The 24,387-nt window shown below is 40.6% G+C and overlaps 2 protein-coding genes across 5 annotated transcripts in view; both read right to left on the bottom strand.

Moving 5' to 3' along the window:
• Positions 1-1,756: 1,756 nt before the first annotated feature.
• BBS5 (Bardet-Biedl syndrome 5) lies at positions 1,757-15,930 on the bottom strand. Of its 4 annotated transcripts, none has more exons than XM_081181026.1 (12): positions 15,789-15,930; positions 13,750-13,832; positions 12,461-12,526; positions 10,155-10,204; positions 9,186-9,313; positions 8,595-8,730; positions 7,720-7,815; positions 6,618-6,680; positions 5,684-5,818; positions 5,482-5,565; positions 2,299-2,322; positions 1,757-2,173 (listed from the first exon to the last, which is right to left on the bottom strand). In XM_081181026.1, exons 1-12 carry the CDS (start codon positions 15,848-15,850, stop codon positions 2,072-2,074), a joined length of 1,029 nt encoding a protein of 342 aa, XP_081037152.1. In that variant the 5' UTR covers positions 15,851-15,930; the 3' UTR covers positions 1,757-2,071. The 4 variants fall into 4 exon arrangements, with proteins under 4 accessions (XP_081037152.1, XP_081037154.1, XP_081037155.1 ...); XM_081181028.1 differs by lacking the exon at positions 15,789-15,930 and adding an exon at positions 15,414-15,667; XM_081181029.1 differs by lacking the exon at positions 15,789-15,930 and adding an exon at positions 14,746-15,245.
• A 1,717-nt stretch (positions 15,931-17,647) lies between these two features.
• Positions 17,648-24,387, bottom strand: part of LOC308581663 (uncharacterized protein) — a 39,808-nt gene continuing 33,068 nt past the window's right edge. Inside the window, exons 32-36 of the mRNA XM_081184388.1 lie at positions 22,861-23,102; positions 21,801-21,879; positions 21,401-21,532; positions 20,175-20,366; positions 17,648-19,093 (exon numbers count right to left, since the gene is read on the bottom strand). Coding sequence (XP_081040514.1) covers positions 20,176-20,366; positions 21,401-21,532; positions 21,801-21,879; positions 22,861-23,102 — 644 coding nt within the window. The 3' untranslated portion in view covers positions 17,648-19,093; position 20,175. The remainder of the gene's footprint in view (positions 19,094-20,174; positions 20,367-21,400; positions 21,533-21,800; positions 21,880-22,860; positions 23,103-24,387) is intronic.

Below are 24,387 nucleotides of genomic sequence, written 5' to 3'. Positions count from 1 at the left end.
CTCTGCCCGGCCTGAAGCTTCTGTAATTTAATCTGGCCAGCTAAATATAGGTACAGACTTTCACAAGCTGGAATTTAGGGTGGATGGTGTGGAAAGAAGAGTGGAGCTTGCAGCTGTCATGGGTTGAAAGAAGCAACTGTTGCTTTTAGTCACTAGGGAACCACTTTTACTTGGTTACACACACTGAATCACCAAGATTACTTGCAGAATATACTTAGCACCTGCAGTCAGCAAAGGTGCAGAATTAGAACCAAGGCAGTTACTATGAAGTAGGTATTTAAAATGCTAATATTACTCAAGCAAGATGGGAAGAAGTGGAAGCCAGCAGGTGGAACTATGATAGCCATTCATAACTGAGTCATTGCATTCATTTAAAAGATTGTTTCAGAAAAATCAGGCCAGTGCCTATGCCTATGAAAACAAATTCCTATGAAATATCTGCTAGATACAAATATAAAGTTACTTTCATTTAATAACATATTCACCCTTTAAGCAATGGGAAAATGTCCACTGATTTAAAATAAAAGCAGGATTGCGTCCCAAAATGTCAGTGATCTAGTATGTGTGCTTAGCCAGACTGGGTGTACTTTTCATATCATTCAAGAATGATAATGGAGCTGCTGCTGGAGTCAAAGCAAGAACGTAAGATTTCTGGGAACACAGTGGCTACTTATTAAATGAATCAACAGGTACAATTCTTCTACTACTGACATATAAATTCTAATTTTAAATGTACCACCCCTGCAATTTTATACAATTTACTGAAATTCACCTTTATACTTTCATAATAACTTTCATCAGAAGAAATGGGTTTGATGTAGGACTAAGTTAGTCACACTTATGCTCCATTGAAAAGGAAGTGAAAAATTTAGTCATGAGTAACTGAAATTTCAGTGATTCCAATGGGACCTAAAGTGTAACTTAGGCTGCCTTCCTGACTCCACCTACCTGACAGTAAACCTCAGAATTCGACAGAACTTACTTCTGAGTAGACATAGGATTACACTCTTAAATCTGGAGCTAGCCCTACATACTTATTTAGGAAAGATTAACTGGGTTTTTTCTCAATGTATACTCAACAGATCAGCTGCTAAAATAACAGCTGGATGAACAAGTCATTTGACATTTTTCCATTTACAGAAATTCTGTGCATGGTATGGTCTCGTGAAAATTTAGCAGCTGCCTCTCTCAAACAATAACTGACATTTATTTTTCCATGCAGCATACTGTTAGTTCACTGCATGGAAAAATTATGTTGTGATACTCCTACAGGTAAACAAATTTGACAAAAACAAAGCTGGAATGAAATTTTTGATGAATTATAGTATTATGCAATTTTACATGTGCACACACACACATGTCATTCTGTTTGGGACTCACTTGAAGACAATGGGTGGAATTTATCACTGTGAAGCTTTATTTAGTGGAATTCCCAGGTGGAATTCAGTGGAATCCCCAGGTGTGATGTTACTGGCAAGGCAGAATCACAAATGGTGTGGTCAGTGTGCACCAAATCAGTAGTCGGTAATAGCTAGTATGTAAAATGGAAATAAATATTGAACAGATAAAAAGGTACAATGACAAGACAAATTCAACATTTGTCACAGCAACCAGTAGAATTCATGCAAGTAAACTTCATTTCTTAGCATACATCCAGGGTAATGGAATGTGCAGTATATTGGTGGAATGAAGTAAGAGTAAGATTTAATGACTGGGTCATAGTTGGAAATTCAGAAATACCACGTATTATCTCATGTTATTTCCTTAAAAATATTTTTATTTACACTCATATGAGACCAACACATATTCTAAATAATCAAATATTTTTAAATAATTTTAAATGTAACCACTGAAAGCACTGTATACTTTTACAAAACTGTACATTCCATGAATATATAATCAAATATATTTTATTATAACATGACAACTATACTGTACATCATTACCTCTTCCTTCTTGTAATAGTTTTCTTGTAAATATAATCATCTCTATAAAACAGGGAGCTGTAGCTTTTTCAATACATGACTTTTAGAGACTAAACAGATTAATTAAATGTTGCTTTAAAATAATGTCAACCCATTACTTCCCAGAGTCCTTGCAGTGTGAAGCCATCTTTTAGTTTTTCTATGGCGAGCCCCAACTCTTCAGAAAAAACAGGCTCACGGTCCTGTTGCTTTTTTTCAGGAAATGAGGAAGAGAGGAAATGAAAGAAAACGAAGGTTAATACTGTATAATCAATTAGGCCATTAGGAACTAACACACAATATTAAGTTTTCACAAAAAAATATGAAACCTTACCTTATTTCCATCAGCAAAATAAGCCTACAACAGAAAAGTAAAAAAAAATTCAAAACCTTAAAAAGTAGTTGTCTAAGGGTGCTATGTAATGTTAGTCATACTCAAAGCAGACCCACTGAAATCAGTGGGCCTACAATTAACATTATATATCATCTTAAATATTTTAATTATAAACAGCACAACCTTGTGTATGCCTACTGAGAAGCCCCACTGAGTTCTATGGGGCTTATTCCCAGGTAACTGGATAGTACTGCAGCCTAAGAATTGAACATTTGTTAATTCAAACACAGACATCAAGTAACTCAGTTCAATTAAATACTTTTGGATCTAATTACCTAATTATCTGTTATATCTGAAGTGGTTATTAAAACCATGTTCTGCCATTTTGTTTCATTTCCCCCTTATTCAGTATGAGTAACTCCATTTTACACTCTATCAAATAAAAGAAAAATCTCTTCACCCTGACAGATTTATAAAATATAGTATTAAACAAAGTATTTTTTCCTGCCAGTTTTCAACTGCCAGTTTTCTGCCAGCTTGTTTAAACACAAAGGAAATGCTTTGATCATACATAACCTACAGCAATTGTGAGCAGTAATTAAAACAGCTTTTTTCATTTTGATACACCACACTGAAACAGAAGTCAGGACTGTTGATTATTTCAACAGCATTAACACTCTTAAGAAATGTGTTCTAGTGTCATCTTTGGTGACTGTCAAACAAAGAGTGAAATATTCATATGAGAAAGTTATTCACATTTCTTTCCTTAATGAAGTAAGGAACCCAAAGGTGCTTAGCAACTCACCAGATATTTGAAGGCATACTGAAGAGGTAGAAGATATGTGATAGCATTTTGATCTTTGAAAAATCCAGTGTGATTGTAATAGATGTATTGTCACAGGTGCTCACTATACTGTGCAAGGGACTTCTGCCTGTGCTACAGGATTTCCCCTTCCTGCTCCCAAGGGTCTCTGGAATTAAGGTGACTTTTAAAGGACCTCAGAAGTTTTATTTTGTTTGTCTTTTACAGGGCAAAAAATAATCATGTGTATTCTTATCACTTCATGCAGCTGGACCACAAGAACAGCATAGCTTCAAAGGGATTGCCAGCTGAAATGGAGGCACTCTGTTTAATCACAAACTCAAATGAGTATGAAACATGCAGGTGAGCAAGATATAACCTACTGCAGGTAGTCTTCCATTCTTCACGACCAAGAATTTCTCTGTGAAATATAGGGTTGGACACAGAGATGAATGGAACTCAATGCAGTGGGGCTTTCCTGGCCATTCCCCCCACCCACCCACCCCGCTCTAGTCCTCCATTACCCAAAAACCACCTGCTCCCAAGTGTCAAGGGACCCTCTGAATGAAGAAGAGGAGGAGTTTAGATTTGATATCCTGCTTTATCACTACCCGAAGGAGTCTCAAAGCGGATAACATTCTCCTTTCCCTTCCTCCAATGTGGGATTGAGTACAGGGGCTTTGGAAGCACAGGAACCAATTTGGTGGGGCTGCCTTTCACAAGCAGAAGTCCCTCTGTGCTTGCACTAGGCATATTTGGATGCATTCCACAAAGCTTTGTAATCTTCCCATAGGATCAGAAACATTAAGCGATGCGCACCCTGACCCTGTAGGTCAGAAGGAAGCTATGCTGGGCCAGTCACAGTAAGCCATACCGTATTTTGCGCCCCATAAGACGCTCCGGCCCATAAGACGCACCTAGTTTTTTGGGGGGGAAATAAAGGGAAAAAATTATTTCCCCCCCAGGCGCGGGGCTGGGGCAGCCCGAGCTTCCCCCGACCCCAGCCCCCAAACAGGCAGCTCTCTGCAAGCCGTGGGAGCCCAGCGGTGGTTCCCGCTGCTTGAGGAGAGATCCGCGAAGCCTGCACGTGCTGGGATCAGCACTTGCAGGCTTCGGGATGCCTGCAACTCTCCCCAAGCAGTGGGAACGTTCCCGCTGCTTGGGGAGAGATCCGCGAAGCCTGCACGTGCTGGGATCAGCGCGGGCAGGCTTCGGGATGCCTGCAACTCTCCCCAAGCAGTGGGAACGTTCCCGCTGCTTGGGGAGAGATCCGCGAAGCCTGCGCGTGCTGGGATCAGCGCTTGCAGGCTTCGGGATGCCTGCAACTCTCCCCAAGCAGTGGGAACGTTCCCGCTGCTTGGGGAGAGATCCGCGAAGCCTGCGCGTGCTGGGATCAGCGCGCGCATGCTTCGGGATGCCTGCAACTCTCCCCAAGCAGTGGGAACGTTCCCGCTGCTTGGGGAGAGATCCGCGAAGCCTGCGCGTGCTGGGATCAGCGCGCGCAGGCTTCGGGATGCCTGCAACTCTCCCCAAGCAGTGGGAACGTTCCCGCTGCTTGGGGAGAGATCCGCGAAGCCTGCACGTGCTGGGATCAGCGCTTGCAGGCTTCGGGATGCCGGCAACTCTCCCCAAGCAGTGGGAACGTTCCCGCTGCTTGGGGAGAGATCCGCGAAGCCTGCACGTGCTGGGATCAGCGCGGGCAGGCTTCGGGATGCCTGCAACTCTCCCCAAGCAGTGGGAACGTTCCCGCTGCTTGGGGAGAGATCCGCGAAGCCTGCGCGTGCTGGGATCAGCGCTTGCAGGCTTTGGGATGCCGGCAACTCTCCCCAAGCAGTGGGAACGTTCCCGCTGCTTGAGGAGAGGTCCGCGAAGCCTGGAGAGCGAGAGGGGTCGGTGCGCACCTACCGCTCTCGCTCTCCAGGCTTCAGCGAAAGCCTGCATTCGCCCCATAAGACGCACCCACATTTCCCCTTCATTTTTGGAGGGGAAAAAGTGCGTCTTATAGGGCGAAAAATACGGTAAGTCACGGCTTATCATAAATGCTGTCCAATCACTTCCACGTCTCTCTCCCATAATGCAAGTGGGAGGATCAAGCCACAAGGTTTACCGTGATATCTGAAATGGGGATCATGGTTTTTTCTTGGCTTGTCAATTATGGTTTGTCAGGGAGAGAAGCCAAGCTTTGCCGCTTGATCATCCCATACACACTAGAGCAGGAGTGAAGTGGAAGTGATCAGGCAGCATTTACAGTAAGCCATTAACTGTGATTTATGGTGATGTGTGAATTGCGTCACAGAGTTCAGGGGGGGTCAAAGTATGCACAGGACTAGATAATTTGAGGTAAATCAACAGAGGATTATTATTTTTCTGTAGAACCTTACCACAAAAGCATCTGTCTGCTCATCTGCCTCAATCTCTACATCATCCTGTATTTGTTCCACAGTCAGATCTTCTAGCTGCTGAGGCTGAAAATTAATAAATGAAAGATTTAAAATCTAATCTTTAAATCTTGTTAAGTAAACCTTGTTAAGTAAATAGTAGCTAGTTTAATTTCTATAAATCGTATTTTTAAAATAGGAATACCTTTTCTTCCATTTCGTAATCTACGCCAAATATAGGATTAACTGAAAAGACTTGATGCAATGATTTTATTTCTTTTGCTGTTCCCTCTAGTTTTTCCACTGGGTCAATCTTAAATCCAAGCACATAACCACCAGTCTATAAGAGAGTATATGTTGAAACAAAACATATCCAATTGTTATCCCACAGTATGATGACCCAAATTCAGTAAAACCCTTTTGGCTGAAATTGTGCCACAAAATGTTACACTGTATCAACGATAAGCCACAGTTTTATTAGGAAGATGAGGCAAAGCATTATCAATCATGCTCAAGTATTTAAACCATTCAGATATATTGAAGCAATACAACATGTATATTAAATAAATATAGCAATTAGCGGGGCTTTGCAGTGCGTTACATGTTCATTATTAGTCACCATATTTTTATGAATGGCTATAATTGTAAATATAGTGTTACAAAAATAACGGAACAATTCCAGGTTGAAAGCTATTTTTAAGTACTAATCTCAACTGTGCCATGTGGAAAGTAATCAGCAATGACACATTCATAATTGCGTTTCTGAATCTATTTATTCACAAACAGTTCTACTCCCAAGAACTACTAAGGAGCAAATCATTTCAAGACTCTAAACTTTTACAGGGGCACAGCACTCAAAAATAGCAAGTGACCAAGCTGATATGCTGGTGTCTCATTCAGAGATTTGATTAGTCACCTGGTGCTCATTTATCATAGTCATTATTCTGTGAACTCATAACTAAGCTCTACAGATTGAAAAGATCATACTACCATGACATCCTAATCAAAGCAGCAACTTCCTCAGGAATAAATACCACCAAGTATAGGTGCTTGAATGAAGATGTTTTAGAAATGTCTTAATGAAGTTTTGTATGGAATGATTAAAAAACTGAAGGAAGTACAATATACTGAGTTCTTACCGCCTGAGAACTCTCAATGACAAGTGCCAAGCCAAATTTTGAGTCTCTGATCTTTACTGAACGCTGGTTGAAAAGAAAAAACAAACAAAAATTGTCTGTTAAAAAGAATGACTGAAATATGACTCCTTAATAGAATTAACTGAAATTACTGACACTGACTCCATAAATTACTCTCTTTCCAGTCACTTGTAATTATAAACGCACATGAATTTTTAGTGGAGAAGAACACTGAGAACATTGAAAAGTTGGAAAATATCTTATCTGGAAACTTTGATAAGAATTCTGTTCATATGCCTCTGACAAAAAACAACTATAATGCTCAGCTAGAAGCACTGGCGAAATACCATGGAAACAATATAAACTGACCAATGTTTAAAAAAACTAGTGCACCATAGTGGTAAAGAGTGTGAGCTATGAGCTGAATTCCTCAGTACAGAGGAAATGCTATTGGCCTGATGCAAAGACGTATGTGAATCTGACTATAGATTTTGGAGGTGGAATATCCTCCATTTTCTCTCTATGAGCCTAAAAGCTGACCAAACACAAAGTTTTGTCCATCAGTGTATTTCTGCATAAGGACTGCCTGATAAGGAAATATTAGATAATGCATGTCACAGCAAACTTATCCAGGATAAGTCTCTAACACCAAAGACAATGTACCCCTTCCACCATCATCCAGCTAAAACACTATTCATTTCAACCACCAGAGGAAATACATACTGTAAACCCACAACTTATGCACATTTAACTTGTGCACATTCAGCTCTATGTGCTTTGCAAATTTAAAAATTAAAACTAAAAAGGGGGTGGGCATCTGGGAAAAAGAGACTTTGGCAATCCCACCCGCCATTGAACCCTATGTGTTTTGATCATACACAATTTTGGCTTTAGGCACAATCCCTGAAATGTAACCCCCCATGCAAGTTGCAGGCTGACTCTATGTACTTCTAAGATTTATCAGCTTGGTCAAGTATATATTAATATCCATTGACACTTGCCAAAAATTCCATAGTATTTCTTTGAAAATTATATATACAACAATTAAAATAAGGTAACCCATATTAATATTTAGGCAAAAATATTGTGCTGTTATTGTACTTACAATTTGTAGATATGGGATACTGACATTAAAGCTGTCATTCATATTAGCATGCCAAACTACTCTTACATTTGTAACAAAAAAGGTACCCAGATTTCCCTAGGAAAGAGAAAAATTATAATTAGTTGGTACTAGTCTTCTATAACACTATATTAGGTCCCTCTGTATTTAAAATGTAAAGAGAATCACGTTTTTTATTTACTAAAACTCACATTTAAATACAATATCCATTGGTGAAACCCTTACTGCAGCAAACCAGGGTTGAACCATAGTACAGTATAAGAAGCTTTCCATTGCATCTACAGGACTCAAAATAATATACCGTTTGAGTTCAATGGCATGCAAGAAACATATGCCAAAGTTAAAATAGCAGTATACAAAAATAACTTTTTGCTCTGCAATATTGCTTTTCTGTCTATTTTCACACACTAAAATAGTCACTCTGTTTCACATGCCAAATGAATATGGGTTGCATCTTGAGAAATGCAAGACAAAGGAAACTTGTGGAAGTGACCTTCCCACCTTCTGCAGTGGCCTTTTAAATGTTTCCCCTCAGGAACAGGGACCCTCTGAAATGGGGTGGGGTGGGATACAGAGAACTCTGGAAGATGGGTGGACTGATTGAAACTGGGCAGAACCCAGTCTCCTCACTTCCACTCACGGTTCTCGGGAAACAGCCTTATGAAATTCAAGTAATATGACAGAACTTGCACATAAATATTAAAGAGCTAAGAATATTCTGCTGAACCTCAATGCCATGTATTTTTCAAGTAGTCGGTTTTACAAGGTGGTTACAGAACTTCTTTGACAGATTTTGCAGGAAAGGCTTTAAAAAAATCACATTATTAATTTCAGTTTATGAATATATCACACTGTACCTGATCACTAGATAAATTCCAGACACCATTTATTTTGTCATATACTTGTTCTTTGGGTAACAATCTCAACTGCTTGTTTTGAATTAATGCACATCTCAGCTTAAGCTCACGGTACATTTTTGAAGTTTCATAAGCTCTAGGAATAATAAAACACGGTTTCAAACAATGATAAAAATGGGGGAGAAATATTTATACTCCTCACCTAACCAATTTGCCTCCTCTAACTTGAGCAACATGGAAGTAATTATGCCAGAGATTCTTGAGTTTAGCTTGAAGGGAAACCTCCACAATGGGATGCCCTTCCTCAATAAGATCCTTTATCCTAAAAAGCCATTTATCTGCCCATCCTGAGAATATTCTTATCTTGAAATATAAGGGTTGCTCTGTGTATTTGCATACATATGCATGCCAATCCCAAATCATTACCATTTCCTCACTGAACAAAATATATGCAAAACTTTCATTCTAAAATTTATTGATTATATGGCATATGCAACTAAACCAACTAACTTCATTAGGATTGTGCTTCAGCAAGCATTTCCTGCTTCTGTGCAAGACTAACACTTTTTAAAATAAAAAAAGCTCAAGTACCTGTGCACAGCAATAACAGAGGCAAAAAGTCTGGGGCTTCCAGGAACCACATTTGTAAATATGAATTCAAAACGTGTATTGTTACATTTGGTTAGTATATAAAGTGCTTCTGTCTGGCCTCTTAATTTCTGTAAGAGAAAAGATTTATAAGATTTAGTATATTAGTACTGCAGTTTCCAAAAGAAATTAACAATCTTAATGTTTATGTATTCTCAGTATAATCGGAAACCAGTAACAATTTCCAGGGTGGTAGCCATGTTAGTCTGTTGCAGCAAAAGTGTCTTCTCACACTTTAAAAACTAATCAATTGCTACAAGCTTTTGCATAGTAGAGTCCACTTTATTAGATTCAGGAATTTATTACCCTAATCGAGATTAAAGGGTTTTTATACCACTACTAGTATTAATTAAGTAATTAATTGGGGTTTGTTTGGAACTGCTTGTCTTTTACCACTACAAGTATTAATTAACTTACCAGTGCCAGGATATCTATGTTACACTCAACACTACTTTGTGAATGTTCACTTTACTTATTCTGCATATACTTATTTTGTAGACATAGTTGTATCTATCTAAGTCAAATTCAGGGGACACCCACTGAAATCAACTGGTCACTCTGAATATGACTTAGCTGAATACAACCCCTAAGCTTTAAATGTTGTAGTCTGTATTTTTCTGCATTTCATTTCTCTCCGACTTTACTGCTTACACATTTTCTCTCTCTACACACATTCTGCCAACTTAGCTGGCGATGAAGGAGCTAATGAAGTAGACTTTTGTCCAAAGGTTTATACCATAATAAAGTCATTAGCCCTTAAGGTGTCACAAGGCTTTTTGTTGCTTTTGAAATGCATAAGACTTGCTGACAATTAAATGTTTTTTAGAAGAACTGGAAAATCATGTCATTTGACGAGAGCACGTTATATATTTCAAAATACGCTCTAATTCAAAATTTGTTTCGTAAACTCACCGAGTTAGCAGTTCTTGTTGTTGTGCTTACAAAACAATTGTAGCCAACAGCTAAGGAATCAGGGAAAACAAAAACAGTATTGTTAAAGATGTCATTTAATATCTCCAGATATCTGTCTGGTATATATTGTTGTCTGGAATAGAAAATTGCCCAAATTAAACTTAACCCGGTGTGCTAGTTGATTCCAATACAAGGGTTCCCGCTAGAACAACAGGTCTTCCTCCCTCTCCACCCCACCTCCCCCAAATCTGCTCTGGAGGATCAGGAGAAATCTCAGAACAGCACAAAGGGGAAGGAGAGGGAGGTATTTCAATCTGGCAAGCAGAGATGCTTGCTCTGAAGGAATGATCAGAAGAGCCCACCATTAAATTGAATTCCTCCCAATGAAATCACTGTGTGACAGCTATGTACTAACTGTAGTTGCAGGAATACGTGCTGCTACTATAATAGTAAATTGATTCACAGGTAAACCCGACTAAATTAAACTAAACCTACTCCCAGGTAATTGTTTATACCACTGCAGTCTAATGAGACTTGCTTCCAATAACCAGAGGCTGCAATTTTTCCAGTGCTTATTTTTCCATGGAACATTTTCTGTTTCATAGTAACAATGAACAGATGCCAAAACAGTTTTAGCCAAGTTTGGCACCTTCAGTATTTTTTGTTTTTGTTTACTAAATACAAGTAAAAAAAGCAGGCTAATCACTGTCTAGGGCAGGGTGGTCCAACACGTGGCCCAAGGGGCACACGTGGCCCTCAATGCCTTTTTGGTGGCCCTCAGCAACATTCGATGGGCCCCCCACAGTCCTTGTGCTGCCTTCCCAAAGCCAGGGGACATAAAATTTTGGCCTCGCTCCTATTCCCCTGGGTGCAACAAGGCAGTGTGGAGCCTGCAGATTCTATGTCAAAGTACTCTTTGGACCCAATTGGAAAGCAAAGTTGGGTCACCCTGCTGTAGGGCGTAAGAAATTTTCCAGGAACCCCACAGCATTGCTTGCTTTTGAGAAGACACGTGCATAGTTGTTTATCTCCAAAACTTTTATTTTACTTTTCAATTGAAAAACCTTACAACACACACACAAACACACATACAAAGACAGTTCCTTCCCTCAGGGTAACAATCCAAAAAGACATGACACAAAAAGAAAATAGATCAGGAAGGAGGAAAAAATAAGCAATCTCAGGTGCAAGAGCTTAGTTTCAAGTCCTTTCAATGACCAGTCGGCAGTGGAAAAGTTCAAGAAGAAGAAGTGCCAAAGTATCTGAGCACACTGTTAAGAGTGGACTTCTTGAAGCTTGATGTAGTGGCTGCTGCCAGAGGATAGTTAATCCTGGTGTCAGAGTTTTCTTATATAAGAGATGTATGGTGCAGACCTACCCCCCCCCAAGCTAAGTCTATCCATGGTCTCAGGTCCCAACCCACATTTGTCCACAATTAACTACATGTTTACAAAAAGCTAAGCTACCACAAATGCTATTTATATGAACAGAATTAACATCACTTTGAAGAATACTATTTGTTACCAGGTAACTGTATCTTACTAGACTAGATATACTGTGGAAAAACAGCTTAAGAGCTAAGCTGACATGCCCTTGATAAAGAGCATGAACAAATAAGAACAGCCTGAAAAATTTCTGCCCACCTAGTTTTATAACCCAGTAAAGGGCAAACCAAGTTTCTGGTTGCCAGCACACTGGACCTGAAAGGAGACTGGCCACAGTATGTCATCCTTATTTATAATTTTTTAATATTGTATCAGTCTGAAAGTTGTCCAACATTTAAAGTTAGTAGTGTGATGAGTCATATGCTGAATCACAACGCTTTTTATATGAAGTGACCTTAGGAAGTATGAAACACTGTGTGCTCCCCACAAAGAAAATAGACAATTGCAGTGTGAGTTGGTAAGGGACAATGCAAAGTCTGCAAGGCTTTCTTATTTTCAAGAATGCCAGATATACCTAAGGAGAGTTAGAATTTTCAGTATTTTCCAGAATGTTTTGAGAACATTTACCAATGCATTGTTTACACGGGAATAATTATGTCAATTCTAAGTACTAATACAAAGATAGTATACATAACGTTAATAGAGTGATGAAGGTTACAGTAAAACCAGAGCCTTCCACTCTGATCCTAATGGTGTTTCACAGCTCTGAAACTATTGGGACTTACTTTCAAGCATATGCACTTAACACTGGGATGTAAATGTCTCTCTTTGAAACAGCAGCAGTACCAGGTAAAGAAGAAAAGCTTTTGATTGACCAGTTATTTTTTTTAATGGTATAGAAACAAAGGAAGGGATACTTACAGAGGTTGACTCTAGGCAATACAATGGAGTGCCAAATAATTCTCAAGTTTGTTACCAAAAGTCTGCCTGGAAATTTAAAAAAGGGGGGGATCACCAGATAATTTATCGCAAAATTATTCTAATACTAGGCAGCCAGAAAACTCAAAGGCTATCCTACTTAATACTATGTACTCGGGTCAGGATCTTCTACACCCAGTATCCCCCATCCACTTATTAATGTCATATATATATATATATAACAAACAAGTGGGATGTGCAACAAAACGTGAAGCACTCCTGTCCTGGGTTTCAGCCAGCCATGACCTTCTTTAATATACTCCATTCCAGCCCCACCACATTTTTGGTTTTTTTCTCCCAAAGAGCCAGCTTTTGATTCTGTGGTCACTTGGCTTGCTCAGTTTGTGACGCTTTTGTACTACTGCAAATCTAACAATCTCCACAAGCCTACTGATACCTCTTGTGCATGGATGGTGATATTTTGACTACATAAAGATTCCCACTCAGAGAATGAGTTTACTATTTGGGGTAGGGTCATTGCTCAGTGGTAGAACACCTCCTTTGCATCTGGAAGGTCCCAAGTTCAACTCCCAGCAACTCCAGGTAGCACTGGGAGAGAACCCTGACTGAAACGTTAGAGAGCCAGTTACCGTAAACAGCAATAGGCCAATGCTCAATAGGCTAATGGTCTGAGCCAGTATAAGGCAGATTCCTATTTTCCTATGCAGAATTCCAAGAATAATAACCCATTAAAATCTGCTGTACAAGAAAATAAGCAGAAATGAGTGAACTGCAACTATATTAGAAAAAGAGATTGGGCAAGCAAACTACCGCAACCAAGTCAAAATCTTTCAGGACCTACATACTATCTAAGATCTGCAGGAGGGGACAAAAGGGAGCTGATACTACATAAATCACAAGGAAGGGATATAAAGGCAAGTTATAAATATTTATAATTAATAAATAAATACACATGGCGATCTTGGACATCTGCACTGACACATCATCGTAATCTCTAATAATAGCAAACTCAGGTGGCCCAGTGCCAATCACTTGGGAAGCAAAATGCTGCAATCCAAAAATAAGGTCATGGCTTCTACATATGTTGGGAATCCCCCAGGCATGCAGAAGAACACACATTTGTGAAACAATAAAATAACGCTGGGTGGAAGGTGGGAAATAACCCTCCAAAAAACTGCCTGACAAGAACCTGCAAACTTTTAGCTTGGAATAGAGTGCTGGTAGCACTTGAGAAAGAGGGAGAAAGGGTCAATAGAAACCAGATGTTGTACCTTTCTCTCCATTGTTTCCTTTGGTATCTTCAATAGGATCCAAACAGTCAATGAGAACTTCTCCTGGTCTCATTTTCATTTGCCTATAACAATATTGCATGTTAAGTTGCTGCTTCAGCACTTGGTTTTCTTTTATTTAGGTAAACCAGTAATATCCCAATGAAACATTTTGGGACCATAATGCTCACCATGCACATACACAAATCCAAGATCTATAATGACTTTGGAATAAACTTGTCTTCTCCCTAACCAAAGAGAGTCATCTTTCCAAATGAAACACTAATTGAAATGGCAGAGTTGTGCAATGACATTCACCTATCTGCTTTTTGCATTACTTCCCATGAGTACTGAAAATGTTAATCAAATGTTTTAACTGTAGATTCCAATCAAAGTACTTCCCTGCATGGAGGAATGTGTGATGTTTCCATTCTGAAAGAAACAAGTTTGTCTTTTTATTTTTTTAAAGTGCTATTAATCCATCTTGTTTTTTAAATAATCCATTGGTAGCCACCAGTGACAAGGAATCACACACAGGTGTGTGCACAGAATACCATGAAGGTGAATGAGCAGCCCAAGTGCTCAGTCCCTTCTCTAGGCACAGGCCAGAAACCAAGCAAGCTGGCAGAGGATGGAAAAACCCCTCCTTCATGCCCATCACAGATATACAGAGGGGCTGCTGGAGGAGGGTAGGGCTCTCTATCCTTCCTCAGTCAATCTCCTTGCCCCCAGCAAGCTAGCATTTTTTTCTGGACTTATTTACGAAGTTGCAATTGGTCACATTGGGCAAGTAGCAATGGTCAGTTCCTAGCCAGCATGACCAGCATAGCCACTCTTTTATCCTCTATGAATTTGTCCCAACACTTATAGTCATCACTACATCTCATGGCAGCGAATTCACGCCATCTTGCATCAACAGGCACATGGTACATATTTACAGACCTGGTGAAACAGTTTGTATAAAGTATAACCTGTATAAACAAGTCTAAAATCACGTACTTGTCTGCTCTGTCCAGGCCGGAGGCACCTTTTTCTCCTTAAGTATCAGCCATGGAAAGAGATATTGCTGCAGTTTAGATTGTCAATTTGACCAATTATCAATTTAAAAAACGACAGGCTACACTTTATCCAGTTTTTTTAAAAAAAATCTTCATTTGCGTCAGCCACAAGCCACAGCGAAGGAATAAATAAAACCATCTATAGCTAGATGGTTGGCTATACAAAATACGTTCCGAAAAATTACGACCATACAAAGAAAAGAGTTAATAACTGTCCTTGACCGTTTATCCAGTTTGATTTCACTTCTTTATCCCTTTCTTCTTCCAACGAATCCCTCCCCCAGCCCCACTCATCCTCACAATAACCCTGTGAGGTAGGCTGGGCCTGAGAGACAGTGGTTGTGTGAACGAGAGAAGAGCTAACCCGCAGATCTAATCCGGAGGCTGCGTACAAACCGCATTTTAAGCACATCTCCCCCCTTCAAAAGAATCCTGGGCGCTGTAAATTTTAAGACTCACAGAGTTACAATTCCCAGCAATTCCTGAAAAGTACGACGCCATAATTCTTTTAGGGAGGAACAAATATGCTTCGGACGGGCTTTAAAGGTGTAGGGAAAGTATATAAATTCAATAAATAATATTGATATTGAGATAATAATATAATCATATATCAAGCGCGACTTTTTTGTGTTCAGGAGCGGAGAGGCCGTTGGCGTCCAGGGACCTGAGGAAGCCCGTTTAAGAAATAAAAGAGCCCCGAGAAGAGCCGCGCCCTAGAGAACGTAGGGAACCAAAGACGCGTGTGCGAATCCCGAGTTTTATTTTTAACGGCGAGGGCGGAACCCTCGGCGCCCGCAAGATGGCGCTGACAGGCTTGAAGGAAACGGCGCTCTCCGCTCTCGGGCTCGCGAGGCCCGGAAGAAGCGGCCGCTTTGCCAACGGCTACTTAGCGAGGCCGGGGTCGCGAACTCCCTGTCGCGACTGGGCCGCCCGCGCGGGGGACACAGCGAGAAAGGGAGCCCCCGTTCGCGCGAGAACACTCACTGAGAGGTGATGTCGAAACGGACGTCCCTGTCCTCCCACAGCGAGTCCGCCGTGGCCGCCATGGTGACCGCCGGGCCCCGTCTCGGCGTCCGTGCGCCGTTCCTTGGCAACTCCCCGACGGGCGCCGGATGGGGACAAACTTCCTCGGCGCGGCGCGCGAAGAAGCCTGTTGTGCGCATGCTCCGGGCTTCTAGGGCTGTGCGTGCTTTTGTGCTGCAGGCGATCCGCGCTCTCGTTAACGACGCTTGGCGGATCAAATTAGGGATGCCAAGGCGCGCCTGCAGGGTGCATATAGCAAACTGGTTTCCTGGGCCCCTAAGAATGCCAGGCGGCCGAGTCAACCTCCCAGGGCTCTTGCAAGGAGAAAAGTGGGGAGAGCAATAGTGGTATTCCGCCTGGAGTTCCCTGGAGGAAAGGCGGGGTATCAATAATAAACGTTCCATCGAGCCCAGTCGGTGGGATTTGTGCGCGTTGTTTTCTAACAAGATTTAAAAACCTCCTCAGAAAATTTGCCTGGCTGGGACTAGGGATGACGCCCCTTTCGGGCTGTATCTCCCAACAGCCAGCCGAAAGATGGTCAAAACCTTACTTATAGGAAGGATTCTGGTGGTCCCTAAATGAACATTCCTTTATTGAAATGATTTAAAATGTTTTCCTTATGTTTTTATAGGGTAATTGCATTTTTCTTCTTTTTCTTTTAATGTTTGGCGGTTTTTTTAAAAAAATAAATGTCAAGTTGTTTTTTTAAAATAATTATTTAAACACGTTTTCAGCACCCTTGGGCTACTTGAGGAAAGGCAGGGTATTAAATGTGTTAAATAAAATTAAAAATGTCTAGGCTTTCAGAAATTATTATTGCCATGAAATACCACTAAATACTATTATTGTGACAACAGGTATTCTGTTAGTTGGTGGAAAGGTGTGCATGCATATTAAATACAAGTTTGAGATGCCAGCAACTGCAATATTTTTAAATAATGTACAATGTGTCTAAAGTTAAGATTTTTGTTAACCACGTGTGTGGTTGCTCAGAAATCCCACAGACTTCAAAAAGACTTTCTCTTAAGTAAGCATGCATAGATTTCAAAATTAACATTAAATCCACAAGGCACTTGAAAGATCCAAATAAACTTATGAATTGGACAGAGACTACAGCCTGTATATAAATCTATTTTGAAAGAAGATTATTATTTATTCTTGGTTACATTTTTCACAAAAGCAAACATTCAGTTCTAAATATCTTCCTCATATGAAGTGATTAAAAGACACAGTGACTTTTAATAAACACAGTGAGATGAGATGTTAGTTTTGCAGATTTCTCAGATTTTTCTAGTGGCACAGAAATACACTTAGTGCAAAAAGTATTTTAGTATATTTTATGCATAAAGTACCTCTTGCACGTTTAATGCTGATAAATGTATGCTGGAAACAAAAAATCTGGAATGCAGATATTTATGGGCATATGCTGACAGAGGTAACAAATTAACAACCCACTTTGAAACATGTATACAGCCAGGGGCGCGGACTTATAAAAAATATTGGGGGGGGGCCGGGAAAGCTCATGAATAATAAATAAGCTCATGAATATGCAGATAAAGTGGCGCCGCCTCCTCGTGAGCGAATAGGGGAGAGCGTGCTGCGCCTATTAATCAGCTCCGAAGGAAATTGGGTGGAGCTTTTGCTCGGGAGGGAGGGCAGGAGGCATGCAGCCCGACCCTGTGCATTTTGGGCTGGGGGAGGGGCGGCGGTGGCGCTCTGCTGGAGGGGCGCCTGAGATTATTGGGGGGCGGAGCCCCCCCAAACGAATTTTTGAGGGGGCTCGGGCCCCCTCAGGCCCCATGGAGTCGGCGCCTATGTATACAGCACTGATGTATCTACCTGCAGTGCCAGTATTCTACTGAGCAAGCAGTAGTTTTGTGAAACTAGCATGGCATAGTGTTTGATGCCCACATTCTAATCTCTTATATTTTGGCTCAGCAAGTTTTAGGACTGAGCCATATTAATATACAATTTATTTGGATACATTTAATGTAGCTTTACAGGTAATTTTGCCATGCTGCCTTCTGTCAATATTCACTTTCAGCAGCAGCTGCTATATGCATGAGCTGGAACCAACTAGTTTATCAAGTGATGTAAATGACCAAGGAGTATGTTAGTGTAAAATAATGTTTTTAGGATTAACTTGTGCAACCCTAACCTGTGCAATACTCCTTTCTCAGAAGTACGCTTCCATTTTGGGGTTAATTGCAAATAATTGTGCATAGGGTTGCAGCCTTAAAGAAGTATCAAATTTCTACCCCTGAGTAACATTTACCTGCAGATTCCAACAGATAGAAATCCTCATTTATTCAGGCAAACTGAAAATTGTGGAGCGAGAATTTGATGTGTGTATAAGAAAAGGGGTAACTATGGGTTATAGTTTTGCTGGCCCTATTAGGTTCTTGGAGGCTGCTAGCTCTTGGGAAAGTCCTATAAAGAGCCCTCATACAGGAATTCATAACATTTCCTGGCAAACATAGTACCATATAGCTTTCTAGATTCCCAGGGGTGAAACTACATATTACCAGGAAACAACAGGGTTCTTAACATCATCTTTCTACCATGAGTTAAATGAGACCCTTTTGAATTGGCAAATCACTCCTCCCCATTGTTTCCTGGTTATTTATTGCCCCGGCTGAGCTCCTAAATTAAAAGCGAACGTGGCAGGGGGCAGGGTAAAATCAGCCTCAGTATGGGGAAGTTTCTATTCACAATATAAGATACAACGTTTATTTTTGTTTTGTTAATGTTTTACAATCTACAAAGCATGCACGATTGTTTCAGATGTGAAGGGTGTTATCCAATGATATGGTTTCTGTGAGTAGAACAGAAAAGAAAACAGCTTTCAGAAATCTCCCCTCCCCCCCTTGTTGGCCCGCCAAACCACCTAAATCAGCTCTAAATCCAACCATTTGAAGCAGATTTAAAGGCTGTTTTCCTTCCCATTCCCATGACACAAGGCCTTGCTGTCAGCTGAGCAGTGTGATGATACAATCCGAACGTATGTGTGGCCTCAGTATGTGTCTTAACATTGCACCTGCATGTAAGCTCTGTTTCGGAAATAGAAGATAGACTGCTCCATTGACTTCAGTAGGACTACAGTGGAGTAAGTGGTTTGAGGATACCGGTCATCTTTCCTCTTGTTAATCAAGTACAAAATACAAAAAGATCTTAATACATTTGCACAAAATCTCCCCTCTCTTGGCTAACGATCTTTTCTGTTGAATTCTGCTCGGTGAGCGTCTCTGTTAATATCCTTCAGCCATCTGTAAAATAGGACAAGTTATATAATTTGTACTGATAAATAGGAATTTCTCTATTAAAGCAAAATTAAATCCGAGTGTTGTATCTAGAACTTGTTTCACAATTTCCAGTTATACTGTTTTCCCAGTGTAACCAAGTTGCCTATCAGAGCATCATTTACATTAGATTTGAAAATATTCTGTGTACACATCATACATCTAAAGCACATCCTCTCCAAGAATCCTGGGATCTGTAGTTTGTTAACAGTGCTAGGAACTGTAGCCAGGATTTGTTCCCAGGATTCTTTGGTGGGGCTGTGCTTTAAATGTATGGTGGGTACACAGCAGACTGTGGTTCTCTTCTTTGCTAGAGGGTAGGGAGTTAGGATTTCTCCCTTGCTTGGAGAATCTGGTAAATAGGAAAGTGAAAGAGCTATTTATCCAGGCAGATGTGTGGGACAAGATTGGAAGAAGTAAACAACGCAGCTTCAGGATGCTCAAGGCATTGATCTATTCTAAGAGGACGTGGCAGAATAGCTTCTTCCTCTAGCAGATTATTGGAACTCATAGAGGGAGGGAAACAAGAGAAGACCCCCTGAGACACAGTGATCCCCAGCTGCTGCTTGTCTTCTGGCTAGGTCTAAGTCACAACCTTCCTCCACCCTCTTACAAATATTTTGCAGCTGATTTTTTTTGGGGGGGAGGGGGTCCCCCCCATGCAGTTTGAGAACATCAGGTTTAAGCCCACAAACCAGTGGGACTACTAACAGTATGGTATTGACAGTGTGTGGCACAGGTCACACAACCTGTATTATGTTGAGAATTACTTTTTCATGCGCAACCTTGATTTTTCATATTTTATTTCTGAAGCTCTGATCTTGGGTGAGAGTGAAAGGACACACAAGTACCTCTCCACGATCACGAAGCCCTTGAAAGTGTGATCCTAGACAAGTCTATTCATAAGTAAATTCCAGTTTGTTCACTGAGGCTTACTCACTCATAAGCATGCAAAAGAAAGCAGCATTCTTTGAAATATTGGGGCAGTGTCAGCACGGGCTCTTTCCAGAACTACAAGAGTCTGTAGAAAAGCCTTGTTGGTTCCTACCTCAAGAGGAAAATACGCAGGTCTTTTTACAGTCTTCCTCAATATCAAAGCGGTTAGCATTTCCATCGCAGCCACCGTACCAAAACTGAGCACAAGAATTGGCTTGCTTATCATAATACCATTTTATAATATACACACGGCATGGTCCTTGATCTAATCTTAATTTACATTGTGGAGGGCTCAAGAGATTTTCTTTAAAACAAAAACAAAAAAACAAAATATAATTATTCTCATTATAGTGCTTTACAAAAGTAATTGTGGCAATAAAGTTCCAATTTAATCAAACATTTACCATGTTAGAAGTTAAATTTTGAAGGTAGTGCCGATATACGCTACCCCCCCCCCAACATGATGGATGGATAAATGGATAGAGTTTCTTCTTCTCTTCAGTATTTCTCCAGTCTTGCTTTACTCACATCTCTACTATTGTTTAAAACTTTTCCTCTCAATTTTTCTCTACCCTTATTAAAACACACCCACCCACCCCTTTTCTGTGTCAATCCCTTCCTATATTCAAACCTGCTCATTTTCTCAGCTGCCTCATGTGAGAGAGATAAAAGATGTGGAGCCCTCAAATATCCCACAGGACAGGCGTCTCCCCCACTTATGTGAAAGTGGCGTTCCTGGGCACCACGTGTATATGTGAAATCACATATAAAAATCCTGTCATCACCCTCTAAACCTCTGGAAACCCACAAAAATCCACTGAACTCCACTACAATTGCTCCCTCCAAACCTCCCTCCAAACCCCAACTCTCCACAGGCCTCAAAGATCGGTGCAAAGACTCATGGGATTGCAATTACAAAGGCTCATGGGATGGCCATTTCCCCCCTTTCCGCACAATTTTTGCTGTTTTCCCACTCTTTTTGCCCCCTTCACGCCTTTTTGCAGTATAAACAGGTTTATTTACTTTCAGGCGTCGTGCATATGCGCAGTTGCGCATAAGTCGAATGCGCATAAGCGGGGAGACACCTGTACCTTCTTTATACTTTACTCCAACTTCAGCTATTGTTTAATAACCCAATTTTCCTTGCAGTTCCCTCTCCCCTTGCTTTACTCAAACATCTGCCTTCATTTCCCACACCGACTGCCGCTTCATGCAAATCCCGGATTGCGAGGAGGCACTGCAAAATCCTCCAATGAGGTTTGCACAACGACATCATTACATTTTTATTATATATAGGGGAAAATGGAAGAGCGTTAAAACTTTGATACATGTAATGACCTGGTTTGGGTGTAGGTGGCATGGAGGAAGCTGATGAATGAGAAGGTGGGAGCGTTTTCTCTGCTGTTAGCGATGCCAACGGCGGTGATGACGATGGTGATGATGGCAATGATGGCAGTGCTGAAGTAACTGCTGCAGAATATAATGTTATACACACAGAGAGAAAAAACCAAGAGACGGGATGACATGTCATGTAGCTGATGAAGGAGATTTTAATCCCTGAAGGTTTATGCCATAATAATACCTGCAGCGTCACAATATTGTTTGTTATTTTTGCTGCAGCAGACTAAAATGGCTACCCCTCTAGGAATTTAAGGAAAGGGTGGTGAGGTTTGTTTGTTTCTTTTTGTTTTGCCTATGAGACATATCCTGTTAAGAACTAGATTGCAAAAAGGATTACCTTTAACAGGAGACAAAGATGAGAGACCATCAGGTTCCACATCGTAGTTCTCATGAGATGACCTGTGCAATTCTTTGGTCTGAAACAAATTCAGTTTTGTTAATTTTAAAATTTAGCGGGGACTTATCACCAGTGAACTTACATTTACTGCCCTCAATAACTTAGGCCCCAAATATCTGAAAGGCCAACTCCTTCCCTACAGACCCATGATTAGCAGAGAAACCTCTTGGTAGCTCCACAGCCCTCAAAAATTCAGGGAGTGGTGGCCCCAGAGAGGACATTCTCTGTGCCCTAAGCTGAAGAATTCCCTCCCCACAAAGCTGCATGTCACTTTCATTGTTCAGTTTTGTCATATGCTGAAGATGCACCTCTCGTCTTTTGATATCTGAGATATATATTTTTAGAACTCCACCTATTCTTCTGATCATAAATTGTTTTAACTGATTTTAATATTCTATTTTTACATTGTTGTAACCCACCATGTCACCTTATAGGGAACAGCAGCTTAGATAGATTAGATAGATAGATAGATAGATAGATAGATAGATAGATAGATAAACAAACAAATATTTGTTCTGTGATACAGGGAAGCCTAATAGAGACCTGCTTCATTTTACTTCTGTCCACAAAGAATCACTTGTGTTGGTTCTTTGCACATGAAAGTCATATATGCTTCAAGTTCAAGACTAAAATGTAGGTTCCACAGCTTTCAAATAGTCTTTTCCTGATTTATGGAAACATGAAGCATCAATCAGGTGATTGCAGCAGGCTTTAGATAAAATTACCTTTAAATTAAAAGCATTGGAATTAGATCCTTCATTGAAATAACTTAATGGCTAACTAAGCTACTTATTGAAAATAAGTATTCAGTTTCAAAATACTGAGCTGCAAAGGCAGTTCTTTAGGACTAATTTTTAAAGAAAACCTTATGATTTTGTATTTTTCAGCTGTGAACTGTCCTGCAATTTGGATGAAGGGTGATATATAAATTTAATAAGTAATAATAATCACTACAAGTAAAAAGAGAGAATCCAGAAAATATCCAGTAGCCAATGAGTACCGGGATTAATGGTTGAGAAGGCTGGCCAAGATTTATAGAATCCTCTTTCACTGTTGTTTCAAATTCATTTGATAAAACTGACTGTCCATTATTACTGTTTGTGTGCAATATGTATTGTGAAGAACGAGAAGATACTGAGTGGATAGATGGTCCATTTATGCTTCCTCCAGCTCCAATCCGATTATATATTAAGGCTCCATGTTCATCTTCACAAAACTGGTTAACAAGTTTGGACTCCAAAGCTTGAAACAAAAGAAAATAAAAACCCATTTAAAAATCCCAAATGTTGAAAAAAAATACATTTTGTTCAAGAAATAATATTACTCATGCAATTTTCACTATGTTGAAACTTTTTTTTTTTTAAAAAAAGTAATTGTTTCTTAAGTCTTGGGATAGCTGTTAGAACATTTTTTTCTTCACAGATGGCAAGCCCCAAAGCATAGCCGTTTATGTCAAAGTAAATGGGCTGTGTCCAGCTAAGTTTTACTCAGCAAACCCCTTGAAATTTGGGGACTTCGGTTAATAAAGCCCATAAATTTCAATGAGTGTGCTCTGAGTGTAAGCCTTTTCTTCTGATGGGACTCAAGGCAGTTACAGATAATAATAGCCATTAAAAAAAGAAAAAACAAAACACCCCCCCATAAAAACCATACAAACACTGGGGGAGGAACGGGGCGGGGGACGGGGAGAATGCACCGCCCCCAGCACCATTGAGGAGGGGGTGCTACCATCGCGGCCGCCCCCCGATATGTGCCGCACAATCCACTACCGTGCTGGGCGCCACACCCCCCAGGATGCACGTCACCCCTCCCGCGGCGGCACACTACACCCCTGGGACGCATGTCACATAGGTGATGTGCTACACCCCCAGGGCACGCGCCAGCCACGCCCCCACCTGCTCTCCGCCCCCAGTGCCGGAGCATGCAGCTTCGTCACTGCATACGAATAATCACAATAAAAACAGCATGGCAGCCACCCCTCTGCAAAGCAAGAATTTGCACATCATATTTTATGTTTTTGTGCTTGCACAAAAGTTGGTATATTTTGCCCTAAGCATTTATTAACTGGTGCAGCAAACTATTAAGATAGATCCACAATATGAAATTCTTATTTGTGTAATTTTAGGAAAATGCATAAGAAAGTCTTGCTTTAATTCCTACCCCCTTGCCCTGAGTGGAGAACAACAGAGGTCTTAGCAGAGTTCTCCCTTTGAGAACCTCAGCTTCTCATTCCTGTTTGCTTGTGTCCTGGGTCACAAAGGGACAAGAGAAGGACTGGGTGATCCATTCTATTTCTGGTCCATGTCAGTGTTGTCTATATTCATTCTTAAGTCTTTTCTGTTCTGTTTCCTTATTAATGTGGTGTGGTGTTTTTTTTAAAAAACCATATATTACTCTTCAACTATGCATGCTTTTACACTTCATCCATGGCCACTTTGACATGCAGACCTCAGAGCATTGAATGTGGGTCAATGCAACCCTTGGCCTGAGAAAAGTTAGCTTTGGGATATAAAATCTATGGATGAAC

The sequence above is a fragment of the Podarcis bocagei genome, assembly GCF_964188305.1.
Source record: "Podarcis bocagei genome assembly, chromosome: 1".
NCBI classification, from domain to species: domain Eukaryota; kingdom Metazoa; phylum Chordata; class Lepidosauria; order Squamata; family Lacertidae; genus Podarcis; species Podarcis bocagei.
The sequence above is the reverse complement of the archived record's forward strand: the minus strand, read 5'-3'. Positions and strand labels throughout refer to the sequence as shown.

Excerpts from the sequence above, each read along its gene's own strand:
- BBS5 (XM_081181026.1), bottom strand. The coding sequence starts at position 15,850 with ATGGCGGCCACGGCGGACTCGCTGTGGGAGGACAGGGACGTCCGTTTC. Across the intron at positions 12,527-13,749 it reads AGGAAACAATGGAGAGAAAG|GCAGACTTTTGGTAACAAAC; the intron begins GTACAACATCTG and ends TTAAATTTCCAG. Across the intron at positions 2,323-5,481 it reads AGCAGACAGATGCTTTTGTG|GCTTATTTTGCTGATGGAAA; the intron begins GTAAGGTTCTAC and ends TTTCTGTTGTAG.